The sequence below is a fragment of the Aphis gossypii genome, chromosome X (assembly GCF_020184175.1).
Source record: "Aphis gossypii isolate Hap1 chromosome X, ASM2018417v2, whole genome shotgun sequence".
Taxonomy (NCBI): Eukaryota; Metazoa; Arthropoda; class Insecta; order Hemiptera; family Aphididae; genus Aphis; species Aphis gossypii.
The window spans coordinates 57,079,075-57,097,637 of record NC_065533.1 but is presented as its reverse complement, the minus strand read 5'-3'; the positions used below and the strand labels follow the sequence as shown (position 1 = coordinate 57,097,637).

General features: G+C 26.0%; 1 protein-coding gene across 2 annotated transcripts; it reads right to left on the bottom strand.

The window, feature by feature from the left end:
* Window positions 1-2,494: 2,494 nt before the first annotated feature.
* Window positions 2,495-13,963, bottom strand: LOC114131720 (run domain Beclin-1-interacting and cysteine-rich domain-containing protein). Of its 2 annotated transcripts, XM_027997014.2 has the most exons (12): window positions 13,688-13,963; window positions 13,421-13,617; window positions 11,999-12,135; window positions 10,004-10,187; window positions 9,176-9,913; window positions 7,266-7,428; window positions 6,153-6,460; window positions 5,609-5,751; window positions 5,020-5,202; window positions 4,775-4,957; window positions 4,503-4,656; window positions 2,495-4,429 (listed from the first exon to the last, which is right to left on the bottom strand). In XM_027997014.2, exons 2-12 carry the CDS (start codon window positions 13,580-13,582, stop codon window positions 4,211-4,213), a joined length of 2,574 nt encoding a protein of 857 aa, XP_027852815.2. In that variant the 5' UTR covers window positions 13,583-13,617; window positions 13,688-13,963; the 3' UTR covers window positions 2,495-4,210. The 2 variants fall into 2 exon arrangements, with proteins under 2 accessions (XP_027852815.2, XP_050062432.1); XM_050206475.1 differs by having other exon boundaries at window positions 13,421-13,963.
* Between the last annotated feature and the right edge of the window lie 4,600 nt (window positions 13,964-18,563).

The following is an 18,563-nucleotide window of genomic DNA, read 5'->3' as shown; positions in this document are numbered from 1 at the left end:
ATTTCAACGAGTAAGAGACCGATGGTGCCAAAAAAATTTGCTCAAATCATTATTTCGGAAGTTATATATCATTTTAAAGTTTGGGATTTTACGTTTTTATGTATGCGCGGAATACTACTTTAATGTCACGCGGAGATGGTAGGCGAAGGAAGCCACTATAATATACTTATGTCACTTTAACAGACCAATGAGTCGGTCGACCGGAGCTAGTAGACGAAGGGAGGTTAGGTTAGGTTACTCGTCGTTGAAATAGGTACATATGTTTCAATAAAATAAATCAAAAAAATCGCTTGGTAGCTAAACTGCAATTGTTCCAAATCTGTATCAGTTAATGTAGGCAAATGAAACTCATGAACAAATATTTTTCTCAAAGAGGTAAGACTTTAGATTTATAACTGTGTTTTAAACGATTCAAAAATGTATCATCCTCTTAAACAAAATTTCTAATACAGTTAAATTTATTATTAAATTAACTATTAAATGATAATTATTCATTATTTTCATAAATCATTTCATTTTGTAAAATTTTTTGTGGATAACAATATCGTTTTCTTTGCTAATGAAATATGACTTATGTTTACAAACAATTTGATGCAAATTTCACCAAAAAATATAATTTAAGTCGCCATCAATTAACACACAATCAACAAAATAATGTTGATAATAAATTCGTATGCATTTTAAAGTTATAATTTATACTTTCCAGTATCTTTATAATTTACTAAAAGTTTTGTAAAAATCATAGCAAAAGTTTTAAAAAAATACATAGGTATTCAATTATACAATATCATAGTCGTAAAATATAGTACAAATTACCAATAATTATTGTTTACTAAAGACTATTAAAAATAATAATTACATATAATTACATAATATAATACATCATTATTTTTTACTAACATTTTTTTTAAAAGTCATCATAAAATACAAATTACAATTTTTAAAATTTCTACAAATGCTTTTTACAAACTCGTACCTAGTAATTTCGCTAGATCTATCTATAAAATTATACGTTTTCGCTATATTCTTATCTATTGTTTTTAGTAGATAATTATTTATTATTGGTAATTTTTATTATAATTTGTAAATGAGATAATGTTCAATTGAATATGATTTTTTTTAAACCTTTATTATGACTTTTTACATAAGCTTTAGTAAAAAATAAAAATAAATTATATTATTTAAAAACCACTAAAATAGCTTTACAATAATAGTATATTATAATGGATATAACAAAATAATAATAAAAATATCATAGTAATTAACAATAATGAATAAATTACTGTAATAGTGCAATGTGTAGCATTAATTTTTTATCTATTAATCAACCACCATATTAATATAGTGTTCATTATAATAAATTGTTTTCAAACGGAACGTAGTATTTTACTTAGATGACGCTACGTTAGATTTATTATATGTCTTACATGTATATTTGGTTGCATCAGTAAAATAAGAAATGTATACTTTGTTTTATTATAATATTACAATAATATACCTACAAAAACAAAAATAATAATTGTAAGCCTTCGCCTTGGTTCTTGTTCTTGCAGTAAATAATTTGTCATTTGTAACATTCATATATAGACGATGCATACTGTGCTAACTACCTGTACATTATAGTAATTACACGCGTATACGATGTACCTATACACATCATCGTTAATATAGAGTACCTCCTATATACGTTTAAACGCAAAAAATAAAATTACATTATTATAAATTATATCGAGTGTAGGTACGCGAATGCCTACACGTACAGCGTACATTATAGATCAAACATGGCGTGTTATATTAACTAGGTAGGTATTTCAGTGGATATAACAATGGATAATATTGAATTGAGTCCATGCTAGTTTTTAGCGTTTGTATTGAGTCCAGTTTGTTACATTAATGTGTTTGAATTATTTCCGCTAAACCTTCAACGGCTAAGTGGTCTATATATATGCGTTTAAAATTATCAAAATTATGCTTTGTGTAGAACACCTATTTTGTGAACACAACAATTTGTTACGAGTAGGAAATCACGGAGCTTATCTACATGGCATTATGTCAAGTGAAAAACAAAAATTTTAAAGTTTTGATTTACAAAAACGTTGGAAGAGGTGGATTTGTTGTATAAGCTCATGTAAATGTTTTAAATTCTGAGCAGAGCAATGAATGTATTAATTTTATAATGATTTATATTGGCTATTTTTTTTGTCTGTATCTATCATCACCTTTTGGTACAAATACTTTATATTTTATTATAACAACTTTATAAATTTTCAAATATTTATAATTAAGACACTACTGTACACAGATATTACTTATAATAAGTTATATAATATGGCACTAGAAAGTTAGTTAAATAAACCTCACAAAAAAATATATTGTTATGTAGGCTGTGTAGATACAAGTGTACATTAGGCCCAACCATGTCTAGCGAACATACATCTTACTGTTAATTAAAAGAAAACATCATACAATAAATTTAAATAAAAACACACATAAATACTGTTTATGATAACCTTATAAATTTATTATCAGTATTTATAAACCTATTAGCGCTTATTTACTACTAGTGAGATTAACATAAAATAAAATACAAATAAATAAATAAATAAAATAAATACAATAATAAAAATAAATTATCATAGATCTTATTTAATATGTTAGGAAATAGAATATATTTTAGACATAAAAATAGTGAGTATTTTATATTTAAAAGGAATAATTTTTTTTCAGAGATTTGTGAATAAGATCTATAGTTGATAAAAAATGTCAAACATTGATTAGTTGTTTAAGATTATTAAACAAATATGAAATATACTAATAAATACATTTTTTAAATATAATTTGCCGTTTTGGTTTCTAGAAATTGACCCATTTTATATTAAGTTTTTATTTGTTGTATTTGAATAGTTATCTTTAAAAACGTTTAACAACAATTTTTATGAGCATTTAAAATATGAATCATGTCGCAATCATTTATATTTTTGACTTAGAAAAATTTTTTAGTAAAACCTAAAAAAATAATATTTTATTAATTAAAATATAAAAAAGTCACATTCAGAGAATTAAAAAATATTTATGTAAAAAAATATTGTTACATTTTTAAAAATACAAATATGTACAATAAAAATATAATTAAACTATATGTATAAAAATATATCAGTCAAAACATAATGTTAGAGTATTAATATTTAATATAATATACCAATAGGTCTGTATACAAATGTAAAATATACACATATATACTAAGTTAATATAATTTCTCAGTGATTTTAATTTATTAGTAAAAATATTGGTGTTAAATTTATAAATATTATATTTTTTGATTTTGTTCTATATAAGTTGGTTTTCACTTTACCCCAATACCCAGACAAAGTTGATAGTTTTGATATTTTTTATAAAAAAATAATCATCACAATTTGTTATTAACAAGTTAAAGTTGCAAACTATAAATATATTGACAAATACATTATGAAAAGTAAAATTAACTGAATCTTATTTAATTGTGTAAAATTTTAAAATAAAACTTAATAATTATTTGATCAAAGTGTCTACTATGTTTAAATTTCTTTAATTTAAAATATAGTAGTCACATTTGAAAAAATATAAACAATTAAATAAAAATCAATTAATTTATAGGACAATTAAATATTATAACATTTATTATTTATAACCAAGACTAATACACATATTATATAAATTAGTTTGTAGAACATATAATAATACACAATGACACAATGTAACATTGTTAATTTAATCCTTAGTTAGATAATAAAAATATTTTATAAAAACTTAAAAGTTAGACAAAGCTTTCTTTAAATTCCAGTGCTAAAATATAATATTTTTTCCTTTATCCAACCAATTAATGAATCTATATTATCCATACAATTAGATTGATAATTGTTTAATTTATTATTAATGGGTTATGTTTAAACATTTAAAAATGTATAAAAATAATATTTTGATATAGGTCATCTGATTTAATTTTTTTTTCTAATGTTATATTAAATTCACCCATATAATAAAAGACACAAAAATAATAACTACCATTGTTGTCGTGTTTTTGTATGTTCTACAATCTACAATATAACAAATAGTTATGAGGACTAAAAATACTAATAAGGTACGCAATAAAAAAAATATAGAATCAGAAAAATACATAATAAATACATTTGGTTGATTATGGTAGAAAACAATTTACTACCACCGTTCAAGATTATACAACAGTATTCTGATCGTTTTGAGTTTCTGTTCTTTTAAACATAGCCATAATCCTAGGACACCGAGGACACATTGGTACTTTCCTTGAATCGTAACACTTTTTATGATAACATGACCCACAGTCCACACATCTCGTAACAAATCTGAAGTCCCAAGGAAAAAGTATTTTGTTGTTGTTGCAAATTTCACAAAGAAACCCTCTTGCTTGGCATAACTATAAATATTAATAATGTTAATAATGAGAAGTTAACAACATTTTTGTATAAAATATTTGATTTTTTTTTTACCTGACAATTCATAACGTGTTTATTACAGGCAGCGATTAGGTTTTGTAATTTTTTACCGAGCTCTCCATTTTTGACATCCACCAGGTTTTGAATAGAATACAAGTCCGGCTTAAGTATTATATGGGCGTCCATAATTTCCAATAACTCTTTTAATCTATTTAAACATTAATGTAAAAATTAAAATGTTTATCGCTTACATAAGTACTAAAGTACAAAGAATAATACTATAATAATAAAAACGTGAAAAATGATTAATTTAAATTTATATTAACCTGTCGGCATATCTGCATAAGAATATGAAATCTTTGATGTAATACAATTGCATTCTGTACGTTCGAACTTTGTCTAGGCCTCGGGCGCGCTTGTACAAAACGCTATTTAAGTCGGTTATGTTAAACAGCGGATCAAATAACATTTTCTCAAGCAGATTGAACGAGAAACACGACACCGGATACCTAAACAAAAAGTACACATCTTAGAATATTATGGACGCATTTGCGGCACTCGTGTGACGTACTTCGAAAAATCCCATTTTCCGATTATCCGACCGGGTATGATGGCAGTTTTATCTACATGACATCCTGTGCAAAAATAACGACCCAAATAAAAGCAATAACGGAACTTCGAAGCATATTTTACTGCCACTTTCATACTACAACCCGCACATCTATAACCTTGTAATTCCATTATGTTTTTCCTACTGTAAACATAAAAAATAATACACGATAAACTACTGTTTAACACAAATTTTTTTCGTAACAATATCTATCGCAATATAAAAATTAAATATTGTTGAATTGTGTATAATATAGGATACTTGTCATTGAAACGGTAACATGATTAATATTAAAAATCTTTTGATTGATATAGATAAGATGTACATTGTATAATGTCAAACGCATTTTGTAATAACAATTTACAAAAATATAGGTACCTACACACATTTTTAGCGGGTGATGAGTAATGTAGGATACTCACATCAACTACGTGTTGGGAAAGACATTTGACAAAATACAAATTATTTATAACCGACACAAATCACAAAATACAAAATACACAGAAATTAAATGAATTAGAGTTTTTTTAAAACCGTTTAGTTTATTTACATTGGCGATGGATGACTAGTGAATATAATTTGCGGCCGTGGCGGTGCCCAATCACTAGTACCTCGCAAGCGAGACGAAGCTTCCGAACGTTCATCAGTAGATTCATGCGGGTTAACGGGCCAGCTCGATGGCAAAGGTAAAATCTGCAATATCCAAAAAAAAATATTATACAGTTCAATTTGATAATATCCAATATATTTAATTCTGCGCTGAAGTCATGTCACCTCGCATAACAGTAGTGTATATTCTATGAATTTAAGCTACGATAGTTTAAATTTGTTATAGGGTGGGTTTTGCACATCAGAATTTGAGTAATTAATTCTGAATATTTCAAAATAATTAATTATTATAATTATAACTAACATTCATACAACAAATAACGTAAAATGTCTGGAAAAAGCGAATGATGTGGATGGGTTTACAAAAATATCCTCAACTGACTCGAAAACATTCTTAATTAATTATAGAATTATAACATATAGTGCTATAAAATATTAATTACTAATGTGCACAGTGTTGCAGATTATAGGATGTGATAACGTACCCGTTGCGGGACATCATTTTCTGATATTAGCCACTGAACATTGACGTCGACGGGCCAGTTGTTCTTTTGGCTGATCTGACGAATTAATGACCGCGCAACACTTTCTGCTGTGACCGTCGAACACACGCTGGCAGACCGCATTCGGTCTGCATTCAAGTATGACGATGAGCCCGCCGATGAACTGCACACAGAGAACATAGACGACGAACAAATACTGTCATCATCCAACTCAAACTCATCCATATCGTCCGTGGTGGACATGCTAGATGTAGTTGAGCAATAAGAAGACGTCAGCGAACTCATCGTGGCTAGAAAAAAAATTATAAAAACATTATTTTATTATTGTATAATTTATACAACACGAAGCAACAAGTCTAAAACGTGCATTTACAAATACAAGAAGAAAAGCATGTCGATTGTCACCACCTGCATACACGGTATAATACTTTAGACTTTTAAAGTTTTAGAGTATAGAGATTACCAAGACATAGTTTACAACTATACTTTTCATGAGTCAAGTTATATTTTTGAAATAATACATGTTTTGAAACATATGTTAAAAAAATGCATTGATAATATTGCGTAGGTCATTAAAATTTAAAAAATTTTCTTAATGGGTTGTTACATAAAAAGTTTGGAAACCTCTGCTATAGAGAGATTTGAGAGAGACCGTTAAACATATAAACATAATTTAATTTTTAATTTTATAAAAATTCTGTAGAATTAAATTTTAGTTTATATTAAAAACAAATACGAAAAGCTCATTCTCCAAGTGTGGTGCTAATTTGCAAGATTTTTATACATTTTTCAAAATAATTACTTTAAATTGAATTTTATAGATATTACATTTAAGAGGTTTCATTATTATTAACATTATGTCATATTTGTTTTTTATAAAAAATTATCAACACAATTTTTAATAAAGAAAAAATTTTTAATATATTATTAAATAACAAAACACCCTTTAACAGTCATAAAATTATTATTCGGGACAAATTAATTTAAAAAAATTATTTTTTTGTTGGGCAGTCGTTATTATAATTAAAGATTATATACAAAATGTCGTGGATATTGGATAATATTATATTGTACATTTTACTGTAGCTTACTTACATTCGGTCAAGCCATCGGATGATGATGTGCCGGCGGTCGGCGTCTGTTCGATCTGTAATTTTTGTTTACGTCGACAACGGATTCTGTGTTTCAGCCTATTTATCTCTTCGTCGCTCTCATCAATCACTTCGTCAGTGAATTTCAATTTTTGATTGCATTTAATCTGAAAACGTCGAATACAAAACGTGCATGGGTGAGACAACAGTAACTATTAACAATAAAACCATCACGATTATAATAAATGTATAAATACATAAACGAATATTAGCAAACAATAATACATGGGTAATTAAAAATAAAAAACAAATGAAAATAAAATAAGTAAGTATAATTAGATAGGTACCTAGGGCGCGTCAGCTTCGGCAATACGCAATTTTTTATGAAAATATGAAAAACATAAGTATACGATCGCAGGGTGTAAAATTAAATACTAAAGCAATTAGACGACATAAATGAAAACAGTCATGCAGGTATAATCGTTAGAATATAATATACATGAATATACGTTTTAGAAAATGTAAAAATAATATTAATATTTAGATGTCTTACACGTCATTATACATATCAACATCTGTAGGATACTTTTAGAAGAGTATACGGTGTGCGTGTGTGTGTATATGTATTTATACATATATAAAGGGTGTATATACACACACGTAAACATTATATACTGGGAGATTATTTTATCATTAAAGAGTCATTTTGTAATTTTTAACTTGATGTGCTTTTGAAATTATTTTTTTTTTATATATGATTTAAAACATTAAAAATGCCTTTAAAAAAAAAAATTATATTTTTTACTATCTACATAATATCATTTTTACAACATTCTACATAGAAACTAGAATATTTTTTTGACAATTAATGAGCATCAAATCAGTATAATGATTTGTATAAACAACATTTAGATGAACTGAGTGGAGTAACAGTAGTATACATTGAACATTTATACCTATACTCCACTGATCTAAGCTTTAAATATTTATTCAAGCTAATCAACTACTGTCTCAAAATTCTATGAAAAATGTATATTGGCATTTAAACTTTAAAGGAGTAAAATACTTTAAATATTATAATAACATATAGATATAACGATAAACAAAAATAATAGAAAAAAATAAGATTAAAATGATGTGTTGTTATAACTGTATTAAAAAAAAATAAAAATATTTTCAAAAACACATAAATTTACTGAGAAAATGGCAATTCAATGATATAAGAATCACCTTGTACATAAAGGGGATGCCGAGTGATGGTAGTAAATGGCACATTGCAATGTTGAGGATGTGTATTGCGTGAGTAGGTTTCTTTCTCTCCCAACTGCCGGTGAGCAGGAGACATTCGGCCGGAATTCCCTGGCCAGACCGATGCCGCTACAACCATTGCACACTTGCAGTGGAAAAAAAAATTAACATAGCCATCGTTGTGACAAAAATATTTTTGTCTACATAATATATAGTAGGTACAAATAAAAATATTATAGTGTTTATTCCATACTATATTATAATTAACACATGCAATTAAAACACAATTATCACATAATTGCTGACAGTAAATAATTTTTTTTAAACTGATGATTATTTATAAAAGTTAATGTAATTAATATTTTGTTCTTTGTAGGAAAAATATAATTCTAATTAAAAAAGTAGGTAAAAATTAAATTTGTTGACTTAATGATTTAGTTGATAGAAACGTATACATTTATAATTAGTATAAATGCAAAATTAATTTCTACGTGTATGGTAGCATGAAGGTAATTTAAATTAATTTAAAAAAAATCAAGCGTTTTGTAGCTTTTTTCATTTAGAGATTTATTGTCTGTCAAAATATGTTAAATTATTATTCATTACATTGACTGGACCATGTGGCAGATATAATAATAAAAACTATAGTTATAATTAAATACTTACTTGTTCAATAGTGCCAATGATTGCTTCAGAAATTTTGAAATGTGCATTTTCACGATCAAGTTCAGCATTGGCTTGAAGAAACTGTCCAGAAGATAAAAACTTGAACAAATCTTGATCAGGAAAATATGAAGATACTAATCCACACGTTCCCACATACTTTGAAGGCGGAAATTCATCATAAGGTATTAAAGTTCTGGACCCGTCAGATATATTGCTTCGAGTGTCGTCATCAGATTCTTCTAATATTTTCAATGGAAGTGTAAATAACTTTGACCGTCGTTTAGTTCGTTTGGGTGAATCACTATTTAATATCTGATGTTTGTTTGAATTTTCATTATCGTTTAGAAGCTGTTCATAATTTACATCTAATAACTTCGGGAGCGTAACCTGTGCTGTATTTCCTATTGTAGCAGCCTTGTGGGTACAATCGAATGAGTAGTCAGATGTATGCAATGTGTCAAAACTCAATGACCGTTTGAGTTTTAGATGATCAAATGTCTTATAAATATCTGGCCAACTTTTATAGCATTGTCTTTTAGACAAGTGCTTAATTTTATGCTTAGGTAAATCATTATGATGTCTAGGATTCATATTATGTTCATTTGTGTTTTCAGAAGACTTATGCGTCAAATTATTTGTCAATGATCCCAATTGTTCGAAATATTTACTATGTGTTTGCTTATACAACAATTTCGGCAAAGTAGTACAATGTTCATTTTTAGATGAAGAATTTAAATACTAAAAATGGTTTAAAACATGTCATTAACAATAGTATTTATAGTATTAAATAGTACTAATAGTATCTAGTTAATTAAAAAAATGACTTACTAATTTAGGATTGATTTCCAGTAATAAAGACGGTTGATTTAATTCAACAACTCTTAGACATAATAATGCAGCATCACTATATTCTTTTTGACATAAATAAGCTTCTGGCTTGTAACATTTATACAGATGATCTTTGTCAGACAATAACAATCCAAGTTTTTCAGATAGTGAATGATTTTCAAGACTAAAACATTTTTACATAAAATATTTACTTTACTAATGATATAATCAACAATAAATTAATGAAAATGGTAATTAATAATAAATTAATAAACCTTTAGGATACCTAACAATAACAATATTCTTATTAAATAGTAGTGGAAGTTTTAAGACAGGCAAGAATGAAATGCCCCATCTTCTTGTAACTGTGTTAATTTTTTTTTTAGATTCTAAATGAAGTGATAAATGTATAGATTTTACAATGATGTTTTTATTTTGTGTGTGTGTGTGTGTGTGTGTGTGTGTGTGTGTGTGTGTGTGGTGTGTGTGTGTGTGTGTGTGTGTGTGTGTGTGTGTACACTATAACTTGACGAAATAATGCTTCAATTTAAAACTTCAGAGGTAGTTTTCAATTTCCAAGTGAATATCCTTAGGATATTTAAGTAAAACCAATTTTCGACAAAATCAATTTTTTTTATATAGTTGTAACTCAAAAACGAATCACTCTAATACATACCTACTTTAAATTTTCACCAAATATTTATATTAGTGTTATACAATTAATTTTTCAAAATATTCTGGATTGTATTAAGCTTTTAAAATAAACAACTAAAATAACTAAGTATTTTTTTTTTTTTTGAAATGTCGATAAAAAATATTTTGAATGACCAAAAAAAACTTGAAAATGTAATACAATGATTGGTATAAATTGTACTTATTGTAGTTGAAAAAAAACATGAATCACAATTTTTTTGTAAGCGTTTTAAGTTCAAATTTTTACAAAATATTTCAAAATCACGAAAATTTGCAAGTAATTTTGTAGCTGAAAATTCATAAAATGTTTTGTATTTATATCTAAAAAAAACAATTCAACAATAAGTTTTCCATAAGTTTTCCTTCAAATAGCTATAGAGAAAACTCAAAACTTCATTATAAAAAAAATGTTTTGAACGTCTGATTTTAAAATGTTTACAAAATTGGGTAATGTAACGATTTATCCTCAAATTAGTTTAATTTATACATGATCAATGAAATAATCATATTTCACAGGGTCTTTATAGAAAATATATTAGATTCTTGTATAATTTTACTCTAATACTCAAATTATAGATAGATTAGATATATACTGACAGAATAACTGATTATACACATTAATGTCCAGACAAATTAAACTGGAAAAACTCAATAGAAAAATTGGAAACAAAGATTTCTATAAGTGAGGTAATTATAATAATATATACTATTTATATAGAACAAAGAGTATACATCTAGTATGTAATATAATAACAGATAAATTCAATTCAAAAATAGAAATTTAGATATTATGTTATTTAATTTAGCATACAAATTTACATAGGTAATTTAAATGATTTCATAATTTGAATGTAATCAATATTGATGAATAATAAATAAACACTCAAGTTTTTTTATTATTTATGTTAAAACTAACATAATACAGAAAACAATTATAGGGTCACAAAAAAAAAATAAAAATAAATAGTAGTTGAAGGTATAGATGGCCTAACCTATTGAAGGAATTAATAGCATGGAATTTTGTTTATAAATGGACAAATGGATAGGTAGCTATTAAAATATTGTTTGGTCAAAAATATATCATTAATGCATAATAAGGTATGATAGTAACTAAAACTAAACTTTACACAAATAGGTACTATAATTAAATATTAATTAATTACGTGGTGTTGATTATCTACACTTCCAACTAACAGTTATACATCTAAACAAATTGGCAAAACATTTTATAGTAATTTATAATTTATTGTGTTTTATTTATTAACTAGTGGATGACTAATTGACTTATGTGTCATGACATACCTTTTATAAATCCATAATGATGATTTATCCAAATGTTCGTTTTTAGAATATGTATTTCTAGAAAATGTGCATAGTGAGGCTACTGTTGGGTGCAACCAATTGAGCCCTTGAATAAAATGCCAAACAGCATCTTCAGCCTTTAGAAAAATATAGTTAAACATTGTTGCTACTTTTTAGTTCTATATAAAATCATCTTAATTGCAATTTGAGTATTTCTATTTAAATCTATTTAGATCTAATTATTTCCAAAATTCAACAATAGGTATAGCTTAAATAAGTTTTTGATGTAATTATTTTTAATCAAAATACAGAAAACACTGTAGCCATATTACTTAAACAATTGTGTGAAAACCAAAATATAATGTGTTTATTTATAGGTACTACTAAATTATTTAAATAACTTAATAAAATGCAAGACAAAAATTTCTTATTCCAATATTGTAATGATTAGAGCTTAGTGGGAAATAAAAAATCTATGCCCTACAGATGATAACAAGCGAAAAAATAAATACATTTCTAACATAATCTCTACAGCTTTACTTAAATATAAGAAACCATATTATATACAATTAAGATGGTTTTATAAAGTAGTATACTAGCCCAAACAATTATTTTATACTACAAAATTAAAATAATTGAAATAATGATATGGGGAGGAGTGTTTGGTCATCACAGCTATTAAGGACAATGAATCTATTTTGCACCTACAGAGCTAATCTTCTGCAGACATCCTTAACTATAGACGAAAGAACATTAATATATAATAATAACACTGTTAAAATTCAGAGGTTACGTTAAGGTTAACAGTTATAAAGTTATAAAAAATATCTTTATTATATTATTATATGTTATCTAATACATACTTAAATAAAATGTATCGTTATTTAAAATTTGTTTTTTTAATAAATAGGCTAATACCAGTATATTACATTGATTAGGTATATTGAATTTAATGACAAACTAAAATTGAATATAGTTTTAGGAACAACTAGCTCATCATTGATTCATTAAATATGTAGTGATTATTTATGCAACTTGACATAAAAGTTTCCAAAGTTAAATCTTAATATAATGAAAATTGAATGTGTTAAGAAATGTTTGTTATTTTGAGATAACTTCACTACCTACCTACCTACCTACCTACATTACATAATATTATTTCTTTATTAAAAAAAAATGTAACAATTACCTAACTAATAATAATATAATTATTAAAAGACCAAAAATATAAATGACACAATAATTATTATTATAGGTATACTTAAATATTTTTAAATTTTAAATAAGAATTAAAAAATATTTTATTGATATTATTATGATAGGTTCATAAAGAAAAAAACATTTAATTGTTGTAAATTCTAAATAAAATTTAATAAATTACCTAAATATTGTATAAAAACACGCCCCTAAATTTCTACTTACATTTGAATTTATTGTTAAACATCCATGGCTAAAAATATTCATCATAATTGAATGTAATCGGTCTAAGCCACCACATACTTCCCAAGTATTGGTTTGAGTGGACATAGACAAACATTCTACAGTAGATTTCAGATGATCTAGTATCGCTGGCAGTTCTTCCATCTACTTGAATATTTCAATAAAACTACAAGTATACACTTTACGAAACATTAAAATAAATTTTGTGCGCTTTTTTATAATCGCGAAAATATTAACGGAAACAATTACCATCGAGTACTTGGTGTCAGTTTGTAACAATAATTCATTCAAGTTTAATTAATAAAAATAAATGAATGAATAGTATGTAGAAGATTTACGACGTGTGTAACATACATAACATTACTCAGATGGCGTTAGATAAAAAATAAATAATGATAAAATTAATATTTGGTTTAAAACAAAATATTACAATCACAACGAATTTGTTAAAATTATTTACACTGTCTGCCGTAGGTACGTAAACAAAAATATAAATATTTTAAATTTTATATGATTATCCGTGAGAAAATAGTGATTAAAGTATTAAACAAGGTTATCTGTGTAGCAAAATAAAAAATAAACAACTGATAATAATATTATTATAGCGCCCCTGTTATCAAAATGCAGAGTAAAAAATAAGATGATGCCATTATTCTAGTGGTCGTACTGTCGTATTCGTAATTTAGTCGTAACTTTGAAGACGTAACTCGTAATATGATTTACATTTATTAAGGTGACTCTTTTTCTTTGAACAGAACTCTTTTTTTTATTCATGTCCTAGTGTCCTTGTGTTAAGAGTACACTACACCCACATGTGTTGTCTCAGTCTTACAAGTGCGTAACATAGCAAATTTACGCTCAGCAAATCACATTTTGCTCCATTATAGCTTAAAAATTAGAGTGTATCGGACCTATTATGAAACTTGATGGTAAGAACATTATCTGTGTTTTTGTATTGGTTTTTTACGATAGTTAAATTTTTTAGTAAATTATGATTATATAATATAGCGTAAATTAAAAATGCTCATAACTCGATTAAAAACTAAATAATTGTAAAAACCAACATACAAACAAGCATTTAATGTTCTTACCGTCAAGTTTCATAATAGGTCGATTCACTCTAATTTTTAAACTAACGGAGCTAAAAGTGATCTACTGAACATAAATTGTCTATGTAACCTATAAGCACTTATATAACGGAGACAACATTATGCGGGTTAGGTTAGGTACACGAAGTTGTACTCTCTTTTTAAAAATATTATGAGCTAATATATTATGTTTATGATTTTTTCATAATTTGGTATTAATTTAAATTTTATGGCTCGACCGCCTCGACTTAATGCGTTCTGATTGATTGGTAATGTGATGAAATAATTTAAAAATTAATTATGCTTCAGTTAAAGTTTACTTTAAAATGTAAATTACCTACTTAAATTTAAAAGTATTTTCATCATAAAAACACACACTAAATGAGTTGACATTATAATTTCAAACAATTATTTTAGATTCTGAACGGAGTGATGAATATATTGATTTTACAATGATGTGTGTTTTTTTTTTTTTGTGTCTGTCGACATTTGGAGCAGTAAAAATGCTTCAATTTTTGACTTCAGCCCCTCTTTGAAAAGGAAATTGAATCTAGTTGGTACTCTGAGGGTCAAAAATTTTCAATATTTTTTAAATGAATCGGGAAAAACCCCAAAAAAATGAGGGAAAAACGGGATTTTTTACGCAAAACCAGTTTTCGTCAAAATCGAATTTTTAATTTTGCTATAACTCAAAAACTAATCGATGTAAATATTTGACATTTTCACCAAATGTTTATATTAGCGTTCTCCATACACAGTTAAATTTTCAAAGAATTTTGACTTTTTTTGAACTATTTATAGACAATTGAAATTTTTCTAAGTACTTTTTTTTAAATAATGATAACAATTTTTTGGCTGACCAGAAAATCTTGAAAATTTAATACAAGGTTACTTATAAGTTGTTTTTAAAGTGATAAAAAAAATCAGAAATCGTTAGTCACAATTTTTTTTTATAAGTGCTTAAAGTTCGAATTTATACGAAATGTGTCAAAATTGCGAAAATTTGCCAGTAATTTTGTGGTTGGAAAATCGTAAAAATGTTTTCTTTTATAACTAAGTTTTGAAAATTTGGTACAAGGTTCTCCATAAATTTTTCTTCAAATATCTGTAAAAAAAAAACTCTACCGGATTCAAACAAAAAATTTTTATGAGCGTTTGAAATTTAAATTTTTACAAAACCGCGTTAAATAACGGTTTAGTCTCAAACGATTTTTGATATTTGTTGTTATTCAAATAGTATAAGTCGTAAATACTTAAAAATTTTACCAGTTATTTAGATTGTCATTTTTTTTACGTGATTTGATTTTCAAAATATTTTGACTTTTTTTGAGCTATTTATAGACAAATAAAATTTTCAAATTTCCTAAGAATTTTTTTTTAAAGTGTCGATAAAATTTTTTTGGCGAAGTCAAAATATTTGAAAAATTAATACAAAGTTCCTCATAAGTTATTCTTATAAAAAAATTATAAGAATACATAGGCAAAATTTTTTTTATTAGCATTTGTAGTTCAAATTTTGACAAAAACTCGTCAAAATCATGAATATTTGCAAATTATTTTGTAGTTCAAAATTCACAAAATTGCTTGTATTTATATCTAACGTTAAATATTCTAGACTGACAAATCATCTCCGTTCAGAATCGTTTTTCGTACACAATAATACCTATCATTGCATTCAAATTTAACCTACCCTAGTCCGAGGTCCACCCCACCCCCTAATGTACAGCAGAGCGGTACCCACTTGCCGACTTTTTTTATAGTTTATAATAATAATAAAATAGATTCATTAGATGAAAAATAAACAATTTTTATAGAAGGAGATTACCTACAATATGTAATGGGCTATGACATTGCAAATTATGTAAAATATTATACGCATTCAGTATTTTTCACCTACTTTTTTTTAAAATTATTTTATTTGGTCACCATAGCTCTAATACAACACTATACCTATATATTATAATATCATTAACAGATTAACTGCTACTTCATTTTTTAGTGCATTGCCAAAAGAGCTACGTGCAAGGGCCTCCGCCGAAATTTTCACCGGGGGGGAGGCAAGGTGTATATTATATATATATATATAAAAAACGCTAGGTTAGGTAAAATTCTGTAATAAGTATACAAACATTGGCAACAAAAGCAGAGGGGCCATGGCCCCTTCTGGCCCCTCCTGTGGGCACCCATTGCTACGTGTTTTTGGTACACTTGTTGTTTTGCCAAAAAATGTTATGTGTTCCTACTATGATATAAGTAAATACAATTTTAACACAGCAAAACATTTCGTAGCTCACAAATTTAAAACAAAACAAATTTTCGACCAGCCCATTGAAATCTTATAAAAATTCATTTTTTTAAGTAAAAAAAAACCAATTATAATTTTAAATAATATATTAGCAAATAAGGCATGTTCGGTACTTTTTGGCTTAGCTCGAATGGCAAATCAACCATGTACCAAAAATGGTACACACAGCGGTTAACCTTAATTTATATTAATATGTGTAATAGCTGGTATAAGATTATTGTAGTCTGTCGAACACAATATGGAAACTTTGATAGTCTTTTTTTATAAACACAAAATTGGAACACAACATTTTTAAAATAAAATAAAATGCTAAATTTATGAGTTAGATCGTTAAAATGACTAATTAGTTATAACTTACAACTTACAAGACACTGAATTGATTTTCAAAATATTTATGCAACAGCTTCAGTTTGATCGATTTAATTTGATAAACCTGACCTAAATGTATCGGAATAATTTATAAAAATTAATTGACAAATATTAAAAAAAAATGTATAGTTTAATATTTGTACTATTGTACTTCATAGATAATTACTGCTGCAACTTTCTAAAACACGACACACATCTAAAATCTTAAAATAATTTTTAAAAAAAGTATAAATCGATTTGAACGTAGTTAGAATGGAACCCATAATGCGAATTGCAAAAAATACAAAATTATCGTAATCTAAGGTGTCAGAAGAAACAATATAGCTTTACCGACTTCTCGTAATCCGTAAGTAATCATATAGTATACTATATTATTTAGATCATATAGTTTAAAATATGTTAAAATTTAAAAATTATATAATCACATAATATACGATTTTCAAATAGGTACAATTTATTTTTTCTTCTTCTTCTTGGTACAACACCGAGAATTTATGTTATTAATTCTCAAGTCTTCGATAAAAATAAATATTAGCTATAGGTACATAATAAATTATTATTATAACAAACTTATAAGGAGATTCACTAAACATTTCGATGTACCTATAACTAGTAGTTTAAAATGTATTTAAGTAATTAATATTATTTTAACAATTACATTTATAATTTGCAAAAAAAAAATTTCCTAGTATAATAATTAATACTAAACCCGATATTTTAAAAACCAACAAGAAACTAATACTCATTCAAATTTTGAAATAGGTCTGCCAAAATTTGGAAAAAAAATCCATTAAATATAGTATATAAATAAAAAAATTGTTTCTTGTTTGTAAAGTACCTATAGCCAAAAGACATTGCTACAGGGTGGTATCAAAAACATCAAAATTTGAATAAATTCATTGTCAAAAGAAAATAAATTTAGACAAAGCATAATATAACGCATTGAATAAATTGATAATATTAAATCAAAAAAAGAAAAAATTCTTATTTTTAGTTTTTTATTATTAATATGTGTTAGGGGTTCTGATGCAAACTAATCATCAGTCTCTACGCACACATTGAACAGTATATGAAAGAAATATAGAATATTGCCTATATCCAATCCCTTAAAACGCTCTGCTTTCAACAGCCTAATATTTTAATATCGGTGAAAATATGTCTATTTTATTAATAATTTTCTAACTAAAGATATTAGATTTCATTCAACATATATGAAACAATACCCATTAGACTTGTGTTTAAATTTAGACAAAATATAATATAACTCATTGAATAAAATGATAATATTAAATTTATAAAAAGCGGGCGAGTACCGCTCTGCTGTACATTAGGTGCCGTATGGATCATTATTATATATTATAGG

Coding starts and splice junctions, on each gene's coding strand:
- LOC114131720 (XM_050206475.1), bottom strand. CDS start 13,582: ATGGAAGAACTGCCAGCGATACTAGATCATCTGAAATCTACTGTAGAA. Junction 5,752..6,152: donor AAAATGATGTCCCGCAACGG/GTACGTTATCAC, acceptor TGGATATTGCAG/ATTTTACCTTTGCCATCGAG. Junction 4,657..4,774: donor TTATGCAGATATGCCGACAG/GTTAATATAAAT, acceptor ATGTTTAAATAG/ATTAAAAGAGTTATTGGAAA.